The sequence below is a fragment of the Trichomycterus rosablanca genome, chromosome 11 (assembly GCF_030014385.1).
Source record: "Trichomycterus rosablanca isolate fTriRos1 chromosome 11, fTriRos1.hap1, whole genome shotgun sequence".
NCBI classification, from domain to species: Eukaryota; Metazoa; Chordata; class Actinopteri; order Siluriformes; family Trichomycteridae; genus Trichomycterus; species Trichomycterus rosablanca.
The window spans coordinates 31,395,411-31,413,533 of record NC_085998.1 but is presented as its reverse complement, the minus strand read 5'-3'; the positions used below and the strand labels follow the sequence as shown (position 1 = coordinate 31,413,533).

The 18,123-nt window shown below is 39.0% G+C and overlaps 2 protein-coding genes and 1 long non-coding RNA gene across 4 annotated transcripts; 1 reads left to right on the top strand and 2 right to left on the bottom strand.

Moving 5' to 3' along the window:
* Positions 1–895: 895 nt before the first annotated feature.
* Positions 896–3,617, bottom strand: b3gnt9 (UDP-GlcNAc:betaGal beta-1,3-N-acetylglucosaminyltransferase 9). The gene has a single exon (XM_063004173.1). The coding sequence runs from the start codon at positions 3,612–3,614 to the stop codon at positions 2,268–2,270; it is 1,347 nt and encodes a 448-aa protein (XP_062860243.1). The 5' UTR covers positions 3,615–3,617; the 3' UTR covers positions 896–2,267.
* Positions 3,618–5,786: 2,169 nt separating this feature from the next.
* Positions 5,787–11,757, top strand: LOC134322820 (uncharacterized). Of its 2 annotated transcripts, none has more exons than XR_010013982.1 (3): positions 5,787–5,899; positions 9,550–9,718; positions 11,689–11,757. It is a non-coding gene; the product is annotated as an uncharacterized LOC134322820 (long non-coding RNA). The 2 variants fall into 2 exon arrangements; XR_010013981.1 differs by having other exon boundaries at positions 8,609–9,718.
* bbs2 (Bardet-Biedl syndrome 2) lies at positions 7,257–15,672 on the bottom strand. The gene is made up of 19 exons (XM_063004172.1): positions 15,638–15,672; positions 15,286–15,418; positions 14,994–15,152; positions 13,795–14,022; positions 13,543–13,668; positions 13,388–13,450; positions 12,313–12,390; positions 12,109–12,213; positions 11,896–11,982; positions 11,674–11,809; positions 10,820–10,959; positions 10,576–10,714; positions 10,318–10,489; positions 9,576–9,705; positions 9,291–9,410; positions 9,061–9,198; positions 8,342–8,454; positions 8,114–8,262; positions 7,257–7,933 (listed from the first exon to the last, which is right to left on the bottom strand). The coding sequence occupies exons 3-19, from the start codon at positions 15,108–15,110 to the stop codon at positions 7,827–7,829; spliced, it is 2,148 nt and encodes a 715-aa protein (XP_062860242.1). The 5' UTR covers positions 15,111–15,152; positions 15,286–15,418; positions 15,638–15,672; the 3' UTR covers positions 7,257–7,826.
* Positions 15,673–18,123: the final 2,451 nt, after the last annotated feature.

The window sequence follows — 18,123 nt, the reverse complement described above, 5'->3', positions numbered from 1 at the left end:
CTCCTTGCATCATGATCCAAACAGACAAAACCTGAAACTGCTGATAACATTGTGCCTCATCTCCCACCAAGCCTGTCTTGACTTTGTAAAATAAATGGAACTGCTTTGAGTATGAGCATGTAAAGCTGAACTCATGGACTGTTACATCTTGCTTGCTTTAAAACATAACAAGTACTAGGAAAAACGCTCTCTTTCATGCTGTAAATCAGCTGGGTAATTCAACACAACGCACAAATGTGCAACCATGGGAAATAATAATTTATGTACGCTGATATGGACTTATCATCCTGTGACTGAAATCAGTTTTTATGACTAGCTTTTACATTCATTACCAGTATTTTTCTACATGCACAACTGAACGCTCGAGATACGAAGACCCTCCCGCACGAGTTTCAGAGAAGTAACTGCACGACCCTTGCAGAGTAGCATATAAGGACTGTTGGAAGAGCATGGTTCGAGCTAAGATGGAATTCATATATTTTTTGACACCAGGAGCGAGTGGACTTCATTTTTAATCATTATCAATCTTGCTTGTTTTATGTCATGTTCAGACTTTGCTATTTTGCATCAGAATGACTGATTGTCCTTAAGATTGTATTTAGAAATGGACAATTTCCATTCAGTATAATGCGCCTATAAATGCTATGTATTGTATCCCTGATATATTGTATGTTTTCACCCCTTTATCCTTCAAGGTGATTATTTTTTGTGCGTTCATTATTACTGACCCATTTCTGGAAATGGGATCTTTAATTAAAACTTGTAAATCAAGATTAATTGCAATGTGGTGTTTTGTATCTCTTTTTCGGCAAATAACATAGTTAGTACATTGATATTTATCAGGCATATATTTTGTCGTTTTTTGTTTTGATTTTTTATTTGTTTTAAAGCAATAAGTATAGTTGTGATGGATAATATGTTGAATGGGCCAGCTATGAGCTTGCACATGGCCCTGAACCCATGCAAAAATGCTGTGACTAGTTTTTCTCCCGTCTAGTCTACTGAAAGCACGACATTTGCAATTTTATAAACTGCATTAACTTTTGTTCATTAAACATTGTTACAGTGTGTTCAACAAAAGTACTATTTGAGGACTGGATGTAATAAATATTATTAAAATGATCAACACGAGGAAGTTTGCTTTTTTCATTATACATTTACTTCAATGTACATACTGTAAGGCTTGATCTAATTGGGGACAGTTTAATTGCACTGGGATTAAAGATCACATCAAACAATTAACTAACAGCAATCATTGGAATCATTGTTTTGATCAAAGGTCCAGTTTTCAACATAAAGTTTCCCGCAGATTGCATAACATCCCTCCTTACAATACCTTGGTGTTTCTGTAAAACCATGATGCCAGTCAAACAGTCCAGATTGCCAGTTCCTGCAGCAGAAAAATATCCCCACATCATCACTGACCCACCTCCATGCTTGACTGTAAGAATAGTATTATTCTGGTCATAAGCCTTGACTTTCTTGCTCCAGACAAACCACTAATCTACGTGGCCAAACAGTTCCAAAGAAATCTGCAGGCCGATCCAGATTCCTTCAGGCGTATTTCAGTTGACCCGTTCTGTGCTTCAGCCATAAAGTCCTTGTTTATTAAGTGCCAATGACACATTGTCCCAGCCTTTATCAGGTCACGCTGGAAATCCTGAAAAACACTGGGGTTCTTCTTCACTGTCCTGCTAAGATTGCTAAGGCCTCTGTACAAAATTTTGGGCTTTTTCCCATGGCCATTTGCACCACCCAGTTCTGTCCGCAGGATGGCCGCATACTGTCCCACTTCCAACACGCATGCAGTACAGCCAGTTGCTTATTATTCACTGGCAAGTAGCGAGGCCTCACACGTTATCCTGTATGGAAAGTCACGCTAATCTTCATGTGAGTGACAGGGATGGCAGTATTCAGAGAAGGAAGAAGGAATCTGTCTATGAGGATAGAAAAAAATATCCCCACAGACACAGCCAACTGTATCTAATTGACAGGTCACTGGTATGGCTGAGATTTGAACTCTGATCTCAGCAGTGGTGTTCTTGCACTTTGGACCGTTGAGCCACCCGAGTGCCCCTGGCTGGCCAACGTCTTTGTATTTTGTAAATGTAAACACATTTTACATTTAAGACAGGGTAAAATCAAAGTGCAAACTTTACAGAATATTTAAGTTGTACTGTTCAATAAGCAGGTGAACTGGTATTGGGGACAAGAAATGCACCATGAAACTCAACCATGTCCTCTTGACCTGAACAATGGTAAACTTGTCAGTGTGTCACAAACACTGGCAATCCATAGGCATAGTCGATATCCTTAATCTTGTCTTTTGTGGAAGCCTCTTTTCCCCACTGAAAGGGTAAAATTGTAGAACCCCGACTGATATGACAACGCACACTGGGGTCATGCAGGAGGTTCCACATGAGCCAGATCTGTGGCACCGTCAGGCTGTGCACCAAAATCAATTCCCTGTAAAAGCATGGGTCGAACACCTCAAGGTAGGGTGCTGCAGGTGGACGATCGATGCCGAAAGTACGGAAGCCCACATGATGGATCAACTTTACCCCGATCCTGAGCAAACACATCCCCAAAAAGACGTCATCTATGGGGAAGAGTTCCACCTCCTTGCAGGCCATGTGCAGCCTCAGTGCGGTGTGCCCCGACATGACATATCCTCCACCACCTGCGTAAGATGGGTAAATCCCTTGACCATATATAAATTCAGGCACATAATATTTACTGTTACGTCTTCTGATTGGTCTTGCGTGAACGATGATGTCCCCAACAAAAAAGTCCTCGTTAGTCTGTTTATCTTCAAGCATCTCCAGAACGTTTTCAATGTTCACATAGACATCTGCATCACCTTTGAAAATAAACTTTGCTTTGGAACAGCTTGTGTTAACCCACTGGAGGAAGTGAGTTTCTTTAAGTGTCAGGTTGAAGAATGTGTCTTTGAAGTCCCAGAGCAGTATATCCTTGAATATGCTGCTCTCATATGCCAACAACCTATCCCACTGTGGAAGTTCTGTTACATTTTGGGGCACACCTAGAAGAAAAACGGTCATAATGTTTATTCCATTCTTGGCTACACCTTCTCTGCCCCAGGTGTGCCTAACCACCTGACGCTTGTCAAAGTCTACAGCCATTGATTTAATAGCAATCAGGAGGTACGGTGCCCCATTGGGTCCTGTACATTTTTTTGGCTGGTCAATTAGCATCTTGAACTGGCGCTGGTCCTTCCTGCGAAGGTAATCCTTAAAGTCAAACTGAGGAAGAGTAGGCACAGGAGGAGCTTTTGTTCTTGTGGCCTTCCTCTTCAAATCTTTTTTATTTAATTTACTCCTTGTCTTTGGATATTTTGACTCATTCTGTTGCATAGATTCAGTCTGTGCATGAAGTTTAGACTTTTGATTGTAGTGGGGTACGTCCAGAGCCTGAGAAGGATGTGACCTTTCCTTTGCTGATCCAAGGAGTGCTCTTGTATTGCTAGTGCCATGCTCAATACACATTGTCCTCCATATAGGTATTAAATTCTGGTAGGCAAAAAGCAATATGCATAAAAGTACCACAAGTATAAGAGTGCAGAGCACATCTCCTTTAATGTGGATTCTCCTCATTCTGCCCAGCACTGCAGTCCAGTTTGAAAGCTCACTAACCACTGGACTTTTCTTCCTCCATAACTGTGATTTTTATTATTTCCAAAAAGGAACTCTCATTCTTGATTCTTTGTTGCACAGCTCATGGCTTTTGGCATCGCATGGCACCCAAATTGGGGTTGTCAGTAATACATTATTTCCATTTCAATGTCAGGTTCCTGGAAACACAGTATAATATTGCATTAGCCACAAATAAACAATTTTTATTCTTTACACAGCAGTCAGTAAATATCAATTACATTTTACAAATTAAAGTTTTATAGTTTTACAGTATATACAGAGCTATGAGAAAATAGTTACCCCTTTTTTCCTTCTGTTAATATATTTTTCACAGTTAATAATTTTACATCATGTAACAAATCATGATAATGCTTATTTTTCAAACATATTCAGGAATTGTATTCAATAAGGAATTTTTTCCTTAAGTTGCTCCTGCTCCTTACTGGCTCTTTTATATTAATATTTTGTTGCAGATTAGGGCTGGGCAGTATGACCAAAAATTTGTATCACATTCTGATGGTTTCACGTTATATCACTGTATTTTTTTTGTATGACTGGGACTTTTTATATGTCTGTGGCTTATTCCGCTGTCATAAGTACATAAAATATAAAAAAGTTTTAATTTCACCATATGAATATTGAAGGTTTTGAGTACTATAAGCTTTGCTTGGCGTGTGAAACATTTGCAATAAATAAAACCGCTAGCCCTCCCTTTAACAAATAAAATGCCGTTTGCAAACTCCACTGAACAACTTGACCACTGGTCTGTTGTAGAAAAGTGGACGACTTTAAATATCTCAGCTTGCTTATAACATTGGAATAGCAACTGACCTGAAGTATTTTTGCCCTGTAAAACATACCTGGAATCCACTGTTTTAATTATTGCTCCACGTCTGCTTGTTTGCAACAGCCGTGACTCGACAAACCGTGCAGTATATAGTGTTTTAATCTGTTTTAAACTGCCAACACGCCTCATTTCTTCCGATGCACATTTGGTCTTCCTCTCTTCATCCTCCATCTGTTTTTTTTCTTCTTCACCATATCGAGAAAACCTCTCTCTTCTGTTAACACTGTCATGCTGACACTACCTGGCTAACTAGTGAGCTGTATCTAATCTGCACGGTGCTCCATAGCGCTTTTAGCAGCAAACAATATTATATGATTTGCTGCCTACTGAAGCCTACAGATGTTGTATAACTGTGCTACGGTATGGCGGTATTTGAAAAACCATATGATATGAGGAATCAAAACATACCGCCCAGCACTATTGCAGATTAAAATGTTTCAGAAATAGATCCAACCAGAGCCAGAAGATTGTTGATCAAAATCAGCCAAATGTGCTTATACTTTTAGATAACCCTAAAAAAAACTTGGAAAAGAACCAAAATTTGTAAAAGAATTCCAAGTATTCAGACACATAGAAAAGAACAGTAGCAGAAATCATTATAAGATAAGCTAAGATTCCTTTATTGATCCCCATGGGGGAAATTCGAGTGTTACAGCAGCTCCAGTACAGTGTAAGTACAGTAAATAGAGTAAATAAATAAATAAAAAATAACTAATACTTCCAAGATTATTGCTTACAAGTGTATTTAAAGCTTTAACCTCATCTGTATACTACTGATTGATCATGAATATATTAATGTTTTGGATCTGTCCATGCAAAAAAACTAATGTTGGTGAGGGGGCGTGTAAGACCTTATGTAAGAATTATTACTAACAAGTTTTAGAGAGATGTCTTAAGCATAATCCTCGATGTTGCAGTACCTATTAAAATTAAAAGAGGCTGAGAACTTATACCTTTCTTCCTTTTCCATTTGTAAGATAAAAAAAAAAGCATTCCAGGTTCTAGATTCCAGGTTCAGTCCAGATGTGTAATCGACTCAAGATTTCCTAAAATGGTTAGTAAATGTACCAAAAATTATATTGTACCAAAGTATCATCTATAAATCAGTGCACACGTAAAGTAAAATTAAATCTTACCAAGAATCTCGCCGACATAATTAAAACACCAAAACAGCAAAATGTTTCTTTACATAACGGTTTTTTAAAAAGAAAGCTGGAATGATCACGTGACAAGCAAATGCCAGCGCAGCAAGCTCCTCAAGTGCTTCTGTCCGTATGGCTGTTCGATTCCGTAAAAAAAGAGTCGATTCTGATTCTAGGTAAAGGGAATCGATCATGTGCTTTTGAAGAATCGATTCCGCAGACGTTTTTGGATTTCAAAAACTAAACACAAGACCGAGGTGTGTATAAAATAGCAAGATAATAAAGTAATAATACTTTTTTACGTTTAAGATAATTTCCAGCTGACATAAAACCACTACACAATGTTGTATACGTTAACTTTCTGACAACCTGGAATATTCTGCAGTTTTTGTTTACAATTAGCATATAAGAAATGTAAATTTTGTCAGTAAAAATGACAATAGAGATAATTTTACTTTTTTCTTGTGTTAATTATGGGTTAGTTAAAACAACAATAAATATTAAGAGTATAATTTAAAACTCCTAATGTTATTAGATAAGAAATTAGGCTACAAGACAACATTTTACGTTATAGCAAACAAAAGGTGGTACTAGCTAAGTACTAGAACATCAATTACAGTTGGGTAGGAACATGCCATATAATGCTATTACCATTATTATTTATCTGTTTTTTAAAATGTAGTTGTAAAAATAGACTGTTCTTTATTCTCAAATTGGCTGACAAATAGTAAAACATTTTAGATCTCAAAATGTATATATATATATATATAGTTTTTTCAATGTTAAGCAAAAGTTGCAAAACAGTTGTTGGATGGTTATGCTACTATATACACTGGTCAGCCATACCTTTAAAACCACCTTGTTTCTACACTTACTGTCCATTTTATCAGCTCCACTTACCATATAGAAGCACTTTGTAGTTCTGCAATTACTGACTGTAGTTCATCTGTTTCTCTACATACCTTTTTAGCCTGCTTTCACCCTGTTCTTCAATGGTCAGGACCACCACAGAGCAGGTATTATTTAGGTGTTGGATCATTCTCAGCACTGCAGTGACAATGACATGGTGGTGGTGTGTTAGTGTGTGATCAGACACATCAGCACTTAATCTTTTTAAGTTTTTAAATACCATGTCCACTCTATTACCTACCTAGTTGGTCCACCTTGTAGATGTAAAGTCAGAGACGATCGCTCATCTATCGCTGCTGTTTGAGTTGGTCATCTTCTAGACCTTCATCAGTGGTCACAGGACGCTGCCCACGGGGCGCTGTTGGCTGGATGTTTTAGGTTGGTGGTAGGTATTCTCAGTCCAGCAGTGACAGTGAGGTGTTTTAAAACTCCATCAGTGCTGCGGTGTCTGATCCAGTCATACCAGCACAACACACACTAACACACCACCACCATGTCAGTGTCACTGCAGTGCTGAGAATGATCCACCACCTAAATAATACTTGCTCTGTAGTGGTCCTGGGAGAGTCCTGACCATTGAATAACAGCATGAAAGGGGGCTAACAAAGCATGCACAGAAACAGATGGACTACAGTCAGTAATTGTAGAACTTCAAAGTGCTCCAGTATGGTAAGTGGAGCTGATAAAATGGACAGTGACTGTAGAAACAAGTAGGCGGTTTTAATGTTATGGCTGATCGGTGTATTGTTGCAAAACAACATTGTTACAACCCCTATAAGTTTCTATGTCCATACAATGTTGTAAATGTCAGAATTAGCTTGTTGTTACATTGTGACCATGTAGTTGTGTTTGCTGGGATTTTTACATTTTACCCTGTTTAACCCCCACACTGAAATACTGCTGATGCTTGTAATGTAGTAGAAGACATTTAATAATCTATGGAACCCTAAATAGAAATGCCAGACCTTGCAAAAAGTTTCCAAATATTTAGGATTTTACACAAACACAATATAAAGTACCTATACATACACAGATATAAATATTCTAATACATTAAACTTTTCCCTGACAAATGATTGCTTTGGCTTCCACTTCTACAACATTCAGTTACTCATCTACATAGAAGTGTTGCCACAATAAGGCCTGTGGTACATAGTCCTTCCTGCAGGCTCTTCCAATACTTAGTAAAAAATGGCTTCTAGACTTTCTCTGTCTGATCTTCCTGAAGCCAGTGCTCATTCCTGTAGAAAATACAGTTAATCTCCTCAAGTCTTCCTCACGAGGAAGCAGTCCCTGCTCGCATGATCTTGAAAAGGGCATTTATGTTGTTGTTTTTGATGGCGTCCCTGCAGGCAGTGATGACCTGGTTCTTTGGTTTTCCCACTTGTGACAGAGAGAGAACAGTATCTTAAGAGACCAATGATCAAGACTGAGAAAAGTATGAGTAAAAACAAGTCCAAGACAAGTCAAACAGAAAATGCTTTCCAACACTAGCTGTCTGTATGTTAATCATTTATCATAAGAAAAGCACTTTATTATAGGTGTCCTGATCCCTGTACTTACCTCTCAGCTTACCGGCTCGCTGAATTGCCTGGTTGACAGCTTTAAGTCGGGCCAATAATGCATTGTGGTTGTTGGAACGAATCTTGTATTCATTGATCAGGTCTCGGTTAAGATCATACAGCTCAATGTAGCGCTTCTTCATGGTCCTTCTGTTGGATAAGGAATTAGATATGGCTTGAGTAAGGAAGAGAAATGTAAAATTGTGAAGGTGGATGAGGGATGACTTACAATTCTCCCATCAGCCTGGCATCCTCCGCCTGCACCAGCATATTTCTGATGTGGCTAGAATGATCTGCCATTGCTGCTGTCAGCTTCTGATGGACAGAGTGGAACTCATCCACCTAAAACCCCAATAATGAAAATAAACATAAGTTTATGATATAACACATGTTTTTACATAATTTCTGCCTCTAGTTATTTCAATGTTATTGATCTTATTTAAACCTGTGTAAGTGGTGATACCACTAGTAAGTTTTTCTCCCACTTTTTTTTTAGTGCATCCGATTTCTACCCGTCAGTCATTCTCTCACCAATGCTGGTCCCCGCTCCTGATTGGGGCTGACGAAGCCGTTCCACGCCTCCTCCGACACGTGCACAGCAATCGACCGTCTTATCACCTACACTTGACGAGTGTAGCGTGGTGAAGCACTGCGTACGGAGGATCACACCCCTCCACCGCACTCCTTCCCATCTCCATGCAGGCGCCACCAACCAGCCAGCAGAGGGCGTAATCGCACTAGGATGAGAGAGAGTCCCGCCCCCCCAACCGGCCAATCGTTGTTCATGCAGCCGCCCAGCCTTCAGCCGGCAAGGCTGAGTTTCGATACCATGTATCCGGAATCTCAGCTCTGGTGCAGAGCGTGTGTTTTACCGCTGCGCCACCTGAGCAACCGATTAGTGTTTTTTTAAAGGAAAGCTTGCTTACTCCAAGATATAGCATTACTAACCTCTGTAAGAGTCATTCGAAGCTCTTCAAAGTAAGTGGGAAAATCAGCCTCTGCTTGCAAATCCTCAATAGCCAGGAACGTAGCCAGTGATTGCACTAGGTCTCCAGCCAGGTCAATGTCATCTGTATTCAGTGTTATCTGGCAGATCAGTAGATTGATAACAAAAATTAAAGGAATTGTTAAACAGAAGTGATGTTTCTATTAATTATGATGCACCCTTCAATGCATACCTCGCCACTACTGTGCATGTTAATAACCAAGAGTCCTCCTCCACGCAGTGACGTGAAGGCTACATCTGGGCTGTTAATGCCTTCTGGTAGCAAAAAGTTCTGGTTCAGCCACATGACAACCTGAAAAAGAAAAAACAAATGCGTTAGCAACTTCAGTTTAATCAGTGCCGGTGGAATTTCACTGACTTGTTTAAGGATGTGAATGCTTGACTTTGCAGCAACTTCTTTCAACAATTATGACTCACTGCAAATGCATCAGAGTATGATTGCAGGTGTGTGTCTTACCCTCTGAGGCCTGTCGTTTATGCTAAACGTGACCCGTCCTGAGGGCCGAGGCGCTGACTGATCAACGTGAAGGTCGTACATGGAGAAGCGAGGCAGCTGCCGTGTTATCTCAAACACATGGAACTGTGTACTAAAAAAAAAAGGTAAAAACCACATTGCAATCCACATTTCACTTACAAGCCAGCACAACATATTTTCTTATTAAATGTCTATAATACTGCGGCGAATTAATGTTTCAGAGTAATTTACAGCATGTGTGAAAATTCCTTTGCTTGTTTGCAGCTGCCATGCCATGCAATTCCCCTTCTGTGTAGCCAGTGGGCTTTTGTGTGGAGTTTGATTGTTCTCCGTGTCCACATAGGTTTACTCCCACAAGTCCAAATACATGCAGTCAGGCCAGGTAGAGCTACTAAAAATTGCCCTAAGTGTGTGTGTGTGTGTGTGTGTGTGTGTGTCTCTGCCTTGTGATCTGCAATCTCAGAGATGTTTCCTATCTTTTGCCTAATGAATCAGACCTACTGCAACCCTGACCAGGATAAAACGGTAATAAAACAGACAATGAATAAATGAATGACAACCTTTTTATCCATTCTTACTAGGGGAGCCTGTATGTCTGGAGCTAAGGGTATATGTATAAGGAATAACATTTCACAGGTTTAGTAATGCTAAGATTAAGATTCTGTTTTATTTTACCCTTTAGACATCCCGAATATGCAATTTTAGAATACAGATAAAAACATACCTTGTCCTACCACCGACAAAGGTCTTAATATGCAGATCCACTGGAATGTCTTTAGGAGGAATTATGGGCACACAGATGCAGCCAGACAGATTTTGAGCACTTGGGTGCACCACATGACTCTCGCCCTCAAAAATGCCCTCAGCAAAAATCAGCACAGCTCGGATGATGGTTTCTGTGTGAGCAACACACGTAGAGAGAAAAACCTGTAAATAGCCATCAGTGCACTTTTAATTGCTTATGTGGGTGATGTGATCCTACCATTTGGAGTCGATATGCTGAGCTCTAAGTGGGCTCTCTGGCTTTCAGTGGCTGCACGAACTGACAAGGCCGTTTGGAGCTGAGTGTTGGCAGGAATAACACCCATGTGAGGTTCTCCATCAGAGACGCCAGGCACTGCCTACAACAGTAATCTAGTGTCATTCCAAATCTTCAGCTTCCTTAACAGCAGGTTATCTTTACATTGCACTTATGTATGTTCACTGGCATGTGTCTAGAGGTGAACCTTGGCATTTTCTTCATAGTTGCGAAGCTCCAGTAACAGGTTCTGTTTGCGCTGGCTTAGCTCCCGAATGAGGTCTTGCTCTACACTTGCATCCATAAGATTGCCTTTCATCTCTTTACTAGCTGGCAGGTATCCACGTACTGTAAGACAGCATACCAGCAAAGATAAAACACAGGTGTTACTGCCACTAATAGTAGTAAGAATAAACAACATTATAGATGTTAGGTGTCTTACTGCATTTACAAGTCTAACATTAATGAGACAACGTGATCAACAGTAACACAAAAACTATAGTAACACTAAGTAAGATATTTATCTACAGCTATGTTGTAGTCATGATGGAATAAAGTGGTTCTAGTAATTTAACCCATATTTACATCCATTAACTGGATATTTACATCCATTTTCCACATTCACATATAACTGGGCAGGTCAACAAATTTAAACAAAACTCCCTTTGTCTGTAAACCCTTTTACAAACGACCAAGACTGGTTGGCATTGTATAATTAATGGGAAAGCTCGTAATGCCATCTCTCCCATCCAGAAAGCAGTATCAACCAGCTCGAAGTACTAAATATAAAAATAACAGAAGAAACAGAAAACGGAGCAGTTATGTATAGGAAACTACTTAGATACAATAGCGGTATTACCACATTCAGATTTACATTGTTGCCATTTAGCAGACAAGCCAGGCAATTTAGGGATGAGTGCCATGCTTAAGGGCCCAACAGTGGCAAAATGGCAGTGGTGAGGCTTGAACCAGCAACTTTCCAGTTACTAGTCTAGTATCTTAATTGCTGAGCTACCACTGTCCTTAATGCTATTGCTTAGGTTTGAGGTCCATCACTATCACCTTCTCCCTCCACAGAGGTGCAGATGAGCTGGGTTTGACCATCCATGCGGTAGTCTCCCTCCACCACACCAGCCACAGACGAGGAGAAGTTGTCCTTGAAGATCACCTCACCAGTTCGATCACTCCGAGCATCAATCTAGACAGTTATAAAAAAAAGAGTGCTGGAAAGGCGATTGAGCGACTTAGCAAATAAGTCAAACATTCATGTTTAAAAACTCTCACCTTCCCATTGGACCAGCCGGTTATGAGTTCCACAACTCCATCAGCATTCAGGTCAAAGGCATGGATACTTACTGCATGGTTTTTTGACTATGAAGAGGAAAAAAGAAAATGTAGAATTTGTATTCACATAGATGCCACACATCTATTATTCAATAAAAAATAGTCACAAATGTGGTTTGAATAATCAAGTTTAACTGCACTACAGGATATTACCTTGATTCTCCAGTAGCGGGCAGTGCGGTCATACACTCCCACTGTTCCATTGGCTAAAGCGTAACCAAACCTGCTGCCATGCATGTGACAAAGCGATGTTACTGTCTGAGAGAAAAAGAAAATCAGCAACAAACTTATATTTAGACTTTTTCTAAGTCTGAGTAACCCCAAATTAACTAAGTAAAAGTAATTTTACGTGATTACCTCATTCTCTGTCATCTCAGACACCAGCTCATCTTCTCTAAATACCCTGATGTCAAAGTCTTCTGATCCCACAAGAAGCTGTAATTAGGAAATTATGGGACACATATTATTATGCCATACAAAGTTAAAGTGAAATGTTTCTCTTGGAAAGCTTGGGAATATTTTGCAACTTTGTGACTATATTATTAAATCACATATAAAGAAGCAAGAAATCCCCAGTTTCTACTTTTTCTTTTTCCATGTGAATAGCAACAAACTTGTGGAGCACTAAAATGCAGAATTTTAAAGACCATTCCAGCAGTTTATAATTTATGGTAAGATTTTTTGTGATTTGTGGATTAGATCTGACTATCTGGATACATTTCTCTAAGCATTAGGTGACAGTTTGGGTTTTATTTTCAATATCTGCAAGAGACCTATCTGTGTCATAATTCTATACACTGAGAAGACACCAGCAACAGCCAATTACAATCATTAACAAAAATCACCATGCCACTGTTAGAACATCAAGATCTACTTCAGTGTCATTTGCTGAATATGAGAAGGGGGGTCCTCAAAACCTTGAGTGTGGACGGGAAGTACTCATCACACACAGAGTAAAACTTCCAGTTTATTCTGTGAAACGGGCTGGTATTTATATTTGGTGTAGTATGTGAGAAATGTGAGCCTATTTCTAAACATGGTTACATTTTAATAGTAGGGCTTAAAGAAAACTATTTATGAGCATAGCCTATAGCCAAATGGTTACTGGGATTGGTGGGGACATAAAACCTGTTTACACAGGTGCTGTGGTTAACTATTGCTGGCATGTGTAACTCTGTTGAGCACAGTGGTCAAAGTAAGGACAAGTGACCAACAGTTTGTGGACATCTTCATATTCTATCTATAAGCCCCAAAATTAAACTACAGTATAGAACATCATACACCAAGAGTCAGAAAGTGTTCAGACCCCTGGGATTTTTGTACACTGGCAATAAACTTGAGTAATATTATATAGTCGATAATAAATCTTGGAACACAGCCCTTGGTATCCAGTTCCTCTATGTTGTACACAAACAAAAAATTCAGGGCTTACCTCATTTTTCCCATCACCAGTGAAGTCGCACAGCATCAGTGATCTCACATTATCACCAGTCACCTTATAACCACAAATACATATAAAAAAATCTTAATCTTCTCAAACATCTTGGACAGTTATTTAAAAGAAATCTGCACTCCAGAATGTCTTACTGTCCAGAATTGGTCGTTTCCCTCAAAGTCAAATCCTTGAAGCGCACAGTTCCCCCCAATGATGGCGAGGGGGGACTGCATGTTTCCTAACTTTCCTAAGACAATGGCATTGGCACCATCTGTCACCTGAAACACAGTATTAACACCAGAAAGCTTTTTCATAACATTTTTGACATCCAATCCAGTGTGTAGTAAATTGAAACACTGTTTCAGCTCTAACACTTACAAAATGTAGATGATAATTTTACTCACCTCCCTGTAGAATATGTCAGCATTGTCATGTACATCGTAAGCTAGCAGATTGGTTTGGGAGCCAACCAGAAGTGTGTCTCCTGTTGTGTTGGGTCCCAGAGTACCAGCTGTCAGACAGCTCACTGCCTGGTTAATGTTAAGCAAGGAGATGTCCGAGTCTTGGGTACTGTGACTTAGTCGCTGGGTTGTTTGCCTCTGTCCTCGAGTGTGAGGGTTATGGATGAACACCTAACACCATTTAGATAAGTATTAAACATGTGGTTTATAACAGTTTGACCATTTTTAAGTTAAACCAAAGAGTTAAACAGAATCAGATGCCAGTTAACTGGTTACATATCTTGTATGTACAATCAATTATTCAGGTTCAACTTACCATATACAGTTGGAGTCAAAAGTCTAAGACCACTACTTAAATGCTTTTATTCAAAATGTTGTATTAGGAAAAAATATATTAACATATAACAATTTAAGTGAAAAGTTGAATCTTCTGTTGAATCACCTAAATTGTTCTTCTGAGTATATGGTTTGTAATAACAAATACTGTGTTGAATTCAAGTAAAATGCAAAACAGAAGCATGTTCACCAGTAGTCACAGACTTTTGGCCCCCACTATAAGTGTGCCTTATAGTGCATATTAATACATAGTTCCTAACAGTTGTGCAGGTCATAGTCAGGAATATATTAAATTTGGATCAGGGGCGGCTCGTTCCTTAGAGCGATCGGGCGACACACCACCAAAAGGCGAAAGGGAAGACATTTTTCTATCACAGCTGTGACTGTTCTGGAGTCTTTCTTGCCTCGGAATATCTAGTCCAATCAGCGTCGACCTTTACTGGTAAGAGGGGAAAGTCATACTTATAGATGCCTTATATACTTACAACACATGTATCATTGTCTCTGCCTCCCACCATCCACATTATGTCATGGACAATTTTGTACCTCCACCTCACCTGCATGTCTTTGGACTGTGGGAGGTAACCAGAGCTCCTGGAGGAAACCCACACAGACATGGGGAGAACATGCAAACTCCACAAAGAAAGGACCTGGACCGCTCCACCTGGGGATCGAACCCAGGACTTTCTTGCTGTGAGGCGACAGTGCTACCCACTTAGCCACCTTGCCTCCCAACTGTGTGATAAAACCAACAACAGTATACATGTAAAGTTAGAAGGATCTGATTCTGCATGAATTGTTCTTACCTTGCCTGCTTGTGTAGCTGCAGTCAGACATGGATGAATGCCATCATACTTCCCCACAGTAACCATACGTGGGTTAATCTTATGGTTAAGCTTGAGGGTAAAAATTGGCACCAGCATGGTGGTACGGTATAATCTAGATCCAGATCTGTACAGACTAATCTAAAAAAGTGGGATGTATTTTTGCATTATTAGGATGTTTATAATCTCGATCTGCATGTATAATAACTTGCTTTAAGTAGCATTTGTGCTAGAATACAGTGATACTTGCTCTGCAGATCCTGCCTCAACTCACCCGTCATTTACTGTTATAAACCGCTTACTGCGTGGAGAGCATCGGTTACCTAGCAACCGCGGAATCGTGTAGCTTTAGCTGCTGTTGCTACCGTGCTAAATAGCTAACTAATCCCATGTACACTTTATTCGTTCTGTTGAAAACAACTTGCAAACCAGTTTATTGATCTGTATAATTACAAAATATATAAAACATCGAAATATATTTTATTCACTGGCTGCTAAGGCTGTTAGACGTAGCCCCTTGTGCTAACTACGGCTAGGAAAATACATAACAAGCATTAATGTCAGCAGACCAAACAGATAAAACGGTCCTACTCTTATATTACTTTTAAAGTCAAACTTAATCTTACCCAAATTCTTCCTCTTAAGGTAGAAAACTTGTACTACTTACTGGTTAACCCGTTAGCTACTAGCTACCTAGCGAGCACGTCACAAGGTTGCCAGGTCTGCATTACATTTGTTAAATCCCTCCTAAAGGAACTTTGTCAACAAATGTCAAACAGTACCCAAAAAGTAACTTCTCACCTTCAGATTGCCTGTGATTGCATATTTTACGTAATCAAACAAATAGTAATATAACACAATGTGTAGATGAGTTAAAACAACACATTTTGTAAATCATAATTACTATCATTTATTTAGAGACAAAGACATCCAACATTCTTATCATTCAGCATTTTGACCTTGTTACTTGTGGGTAGATTTGCCACTGTTACAAGATTCTTCCATGTAAATAGGATGAATCCTAGATAATTAGAAATCAGTTTATAGGCCATTTATTCATATTTTGATTCGTTTAAATATTCCTTGGATTTGATGGCTTGTTTTTTTTATCTGATAATGCAGTGTAGATTGAGCTCCCTTTTAGACCCAGGTGTGTGCCTTTCCAAACTATGTCCAATCATTTAAGATTGCAACAGACAGTCTCCAGATGAGCGCTAGACACTTATCAGGGACAGTTAAAGTGAACATGATGCAGTGTCAAAGCAAAGGGTCTGAATACTTTTGTTAATATAAAATTTCAGTTTTTTTCTGTGATAAAATGTAGCTTGATGGTTAGAAATGGCAGTTATATTTACTGAAAATCAAATCCACATCACTATAAAGTGCACAAAAAGTTAAGGGATCTTTTACCTGGGACCTGGGTTAAAACATCACTGTGAGTTTTGCATATTCTCTATATGCCCTCCTCCTTGCAATTTGGATTCCTCTTACCTCCAAAAAGATGCAGAATGTAGATTGGATGACCAGGACAGCCATAACCAAACTGAAATGGTCAGTGAACTTAATAAATGAACATGAATGCATAAATGTTATGCATATAATCAGGACAGCGGAGAGGATCATTGTATGTAGTCTGCCAACGCTTCAGGACATCTACAACAGCAGAGTGCTGAAGCGCACCGGCAAAATTACAGCAGGCCCCTCTAATCCTGGACATCACCTTTTTCAAACTCTTCCATCTGGCAGAAGACTCAGGACAATAAAAACAAACACATCCAGACACGCTAACATCTTTTTCCCCCAGAGCTGTAACACTTCCTAACCACAGTTGTTCTCTTGGGTAAATGTTGGTAAATACTGGTTAACAGTCCGTGTGCTGTCGGGTCCGTTAAACATGTTATATGTTACATGTCATACATGTGTGATTATCTTTAATATTATGTGTATTGTGTGTACTATGTGGACTATTATGTGTATCACCAAAGCAAATTCCTCGTATGCGTAACATGCCTGGCGAAATAAAGTGATTCTGATTCTGAAAAGACCTCAGGCATGATATTTTGTAAATGGGTCCTTTTTTTAAACAACACAGCAAAACATTCTGGATATCAAAGTGTACATAGTCGAAACAAATTACAAAGCAATACCCAGGGGAAATACAAAGAGTAAAATAATAAAAATAAACATAAATAAACCAAATATAGAAAAGGAGCAAGACAGTCACACCTAAAACAGAGCGAAGCATATAGTCCAAATACAAACTTTACAGTCAGAATCTGATTAATTACAGAGAAATCACAGCCATTCCTAAAATGCCTAATTTTTTTCCAGCTTCATTACATAAACAATCTCTCTAATCCACATAGTATGAAGGAGGTATAGGTGATTTTCACTTGAGCAATAACAATCGTAAATGGGTCCTTTTAAACAGTAATAAATATGTGTCATATTTTATTTTATGTAAAATAAAAACATTGTTTTGGTTATTTACCATTTAGGAAAAGTTTTTGCGTTTCTGGCCATGCAAGGGCAAAATTTTAGCTATTTGGGGGGGTTGGTAGCCTCTCTGAAAAGATGCTGCACTCGTTACAGTCCTGTAGCTCTACAGTATCACTCAACTGGACGAGTGCAAAGACTCTTATTGTGTTCTCGGTGCACACCACACCACAGTCTACACACACATGCGCACACACCCTCTACTACCAGTGCCGTGTGCAACAGTTCACTAAAGCGTTTTAAAGTAACTGTTTTAAATGAAACTACATTTAATTTACAAATTATCTAAATTGATTCATTTTGTATTAGGTTTTTTTGACTGTTAGGCACATTTAAATCGTACTATTTAAATATTATAACCTGTACATTTATATATTAAAAACAGACAACTTAGAAATCTTAACTAAAGACATTGAAAACACATTTACTCACACACAAGAACCATAACTACACATTAAACTCTTTATTACAGGTTTAAACAAGGCTTTTCAGGTGTAATTAAAAAAAAAGTGCTTATGTATAATGATATAAACAAAAGCTGAGATTTTGGAGGCGGGTGCATCATTAGTGTTGATGGTTTGCACCCAGTTTCAAAACTGCAGTAAAGCTACGTGCA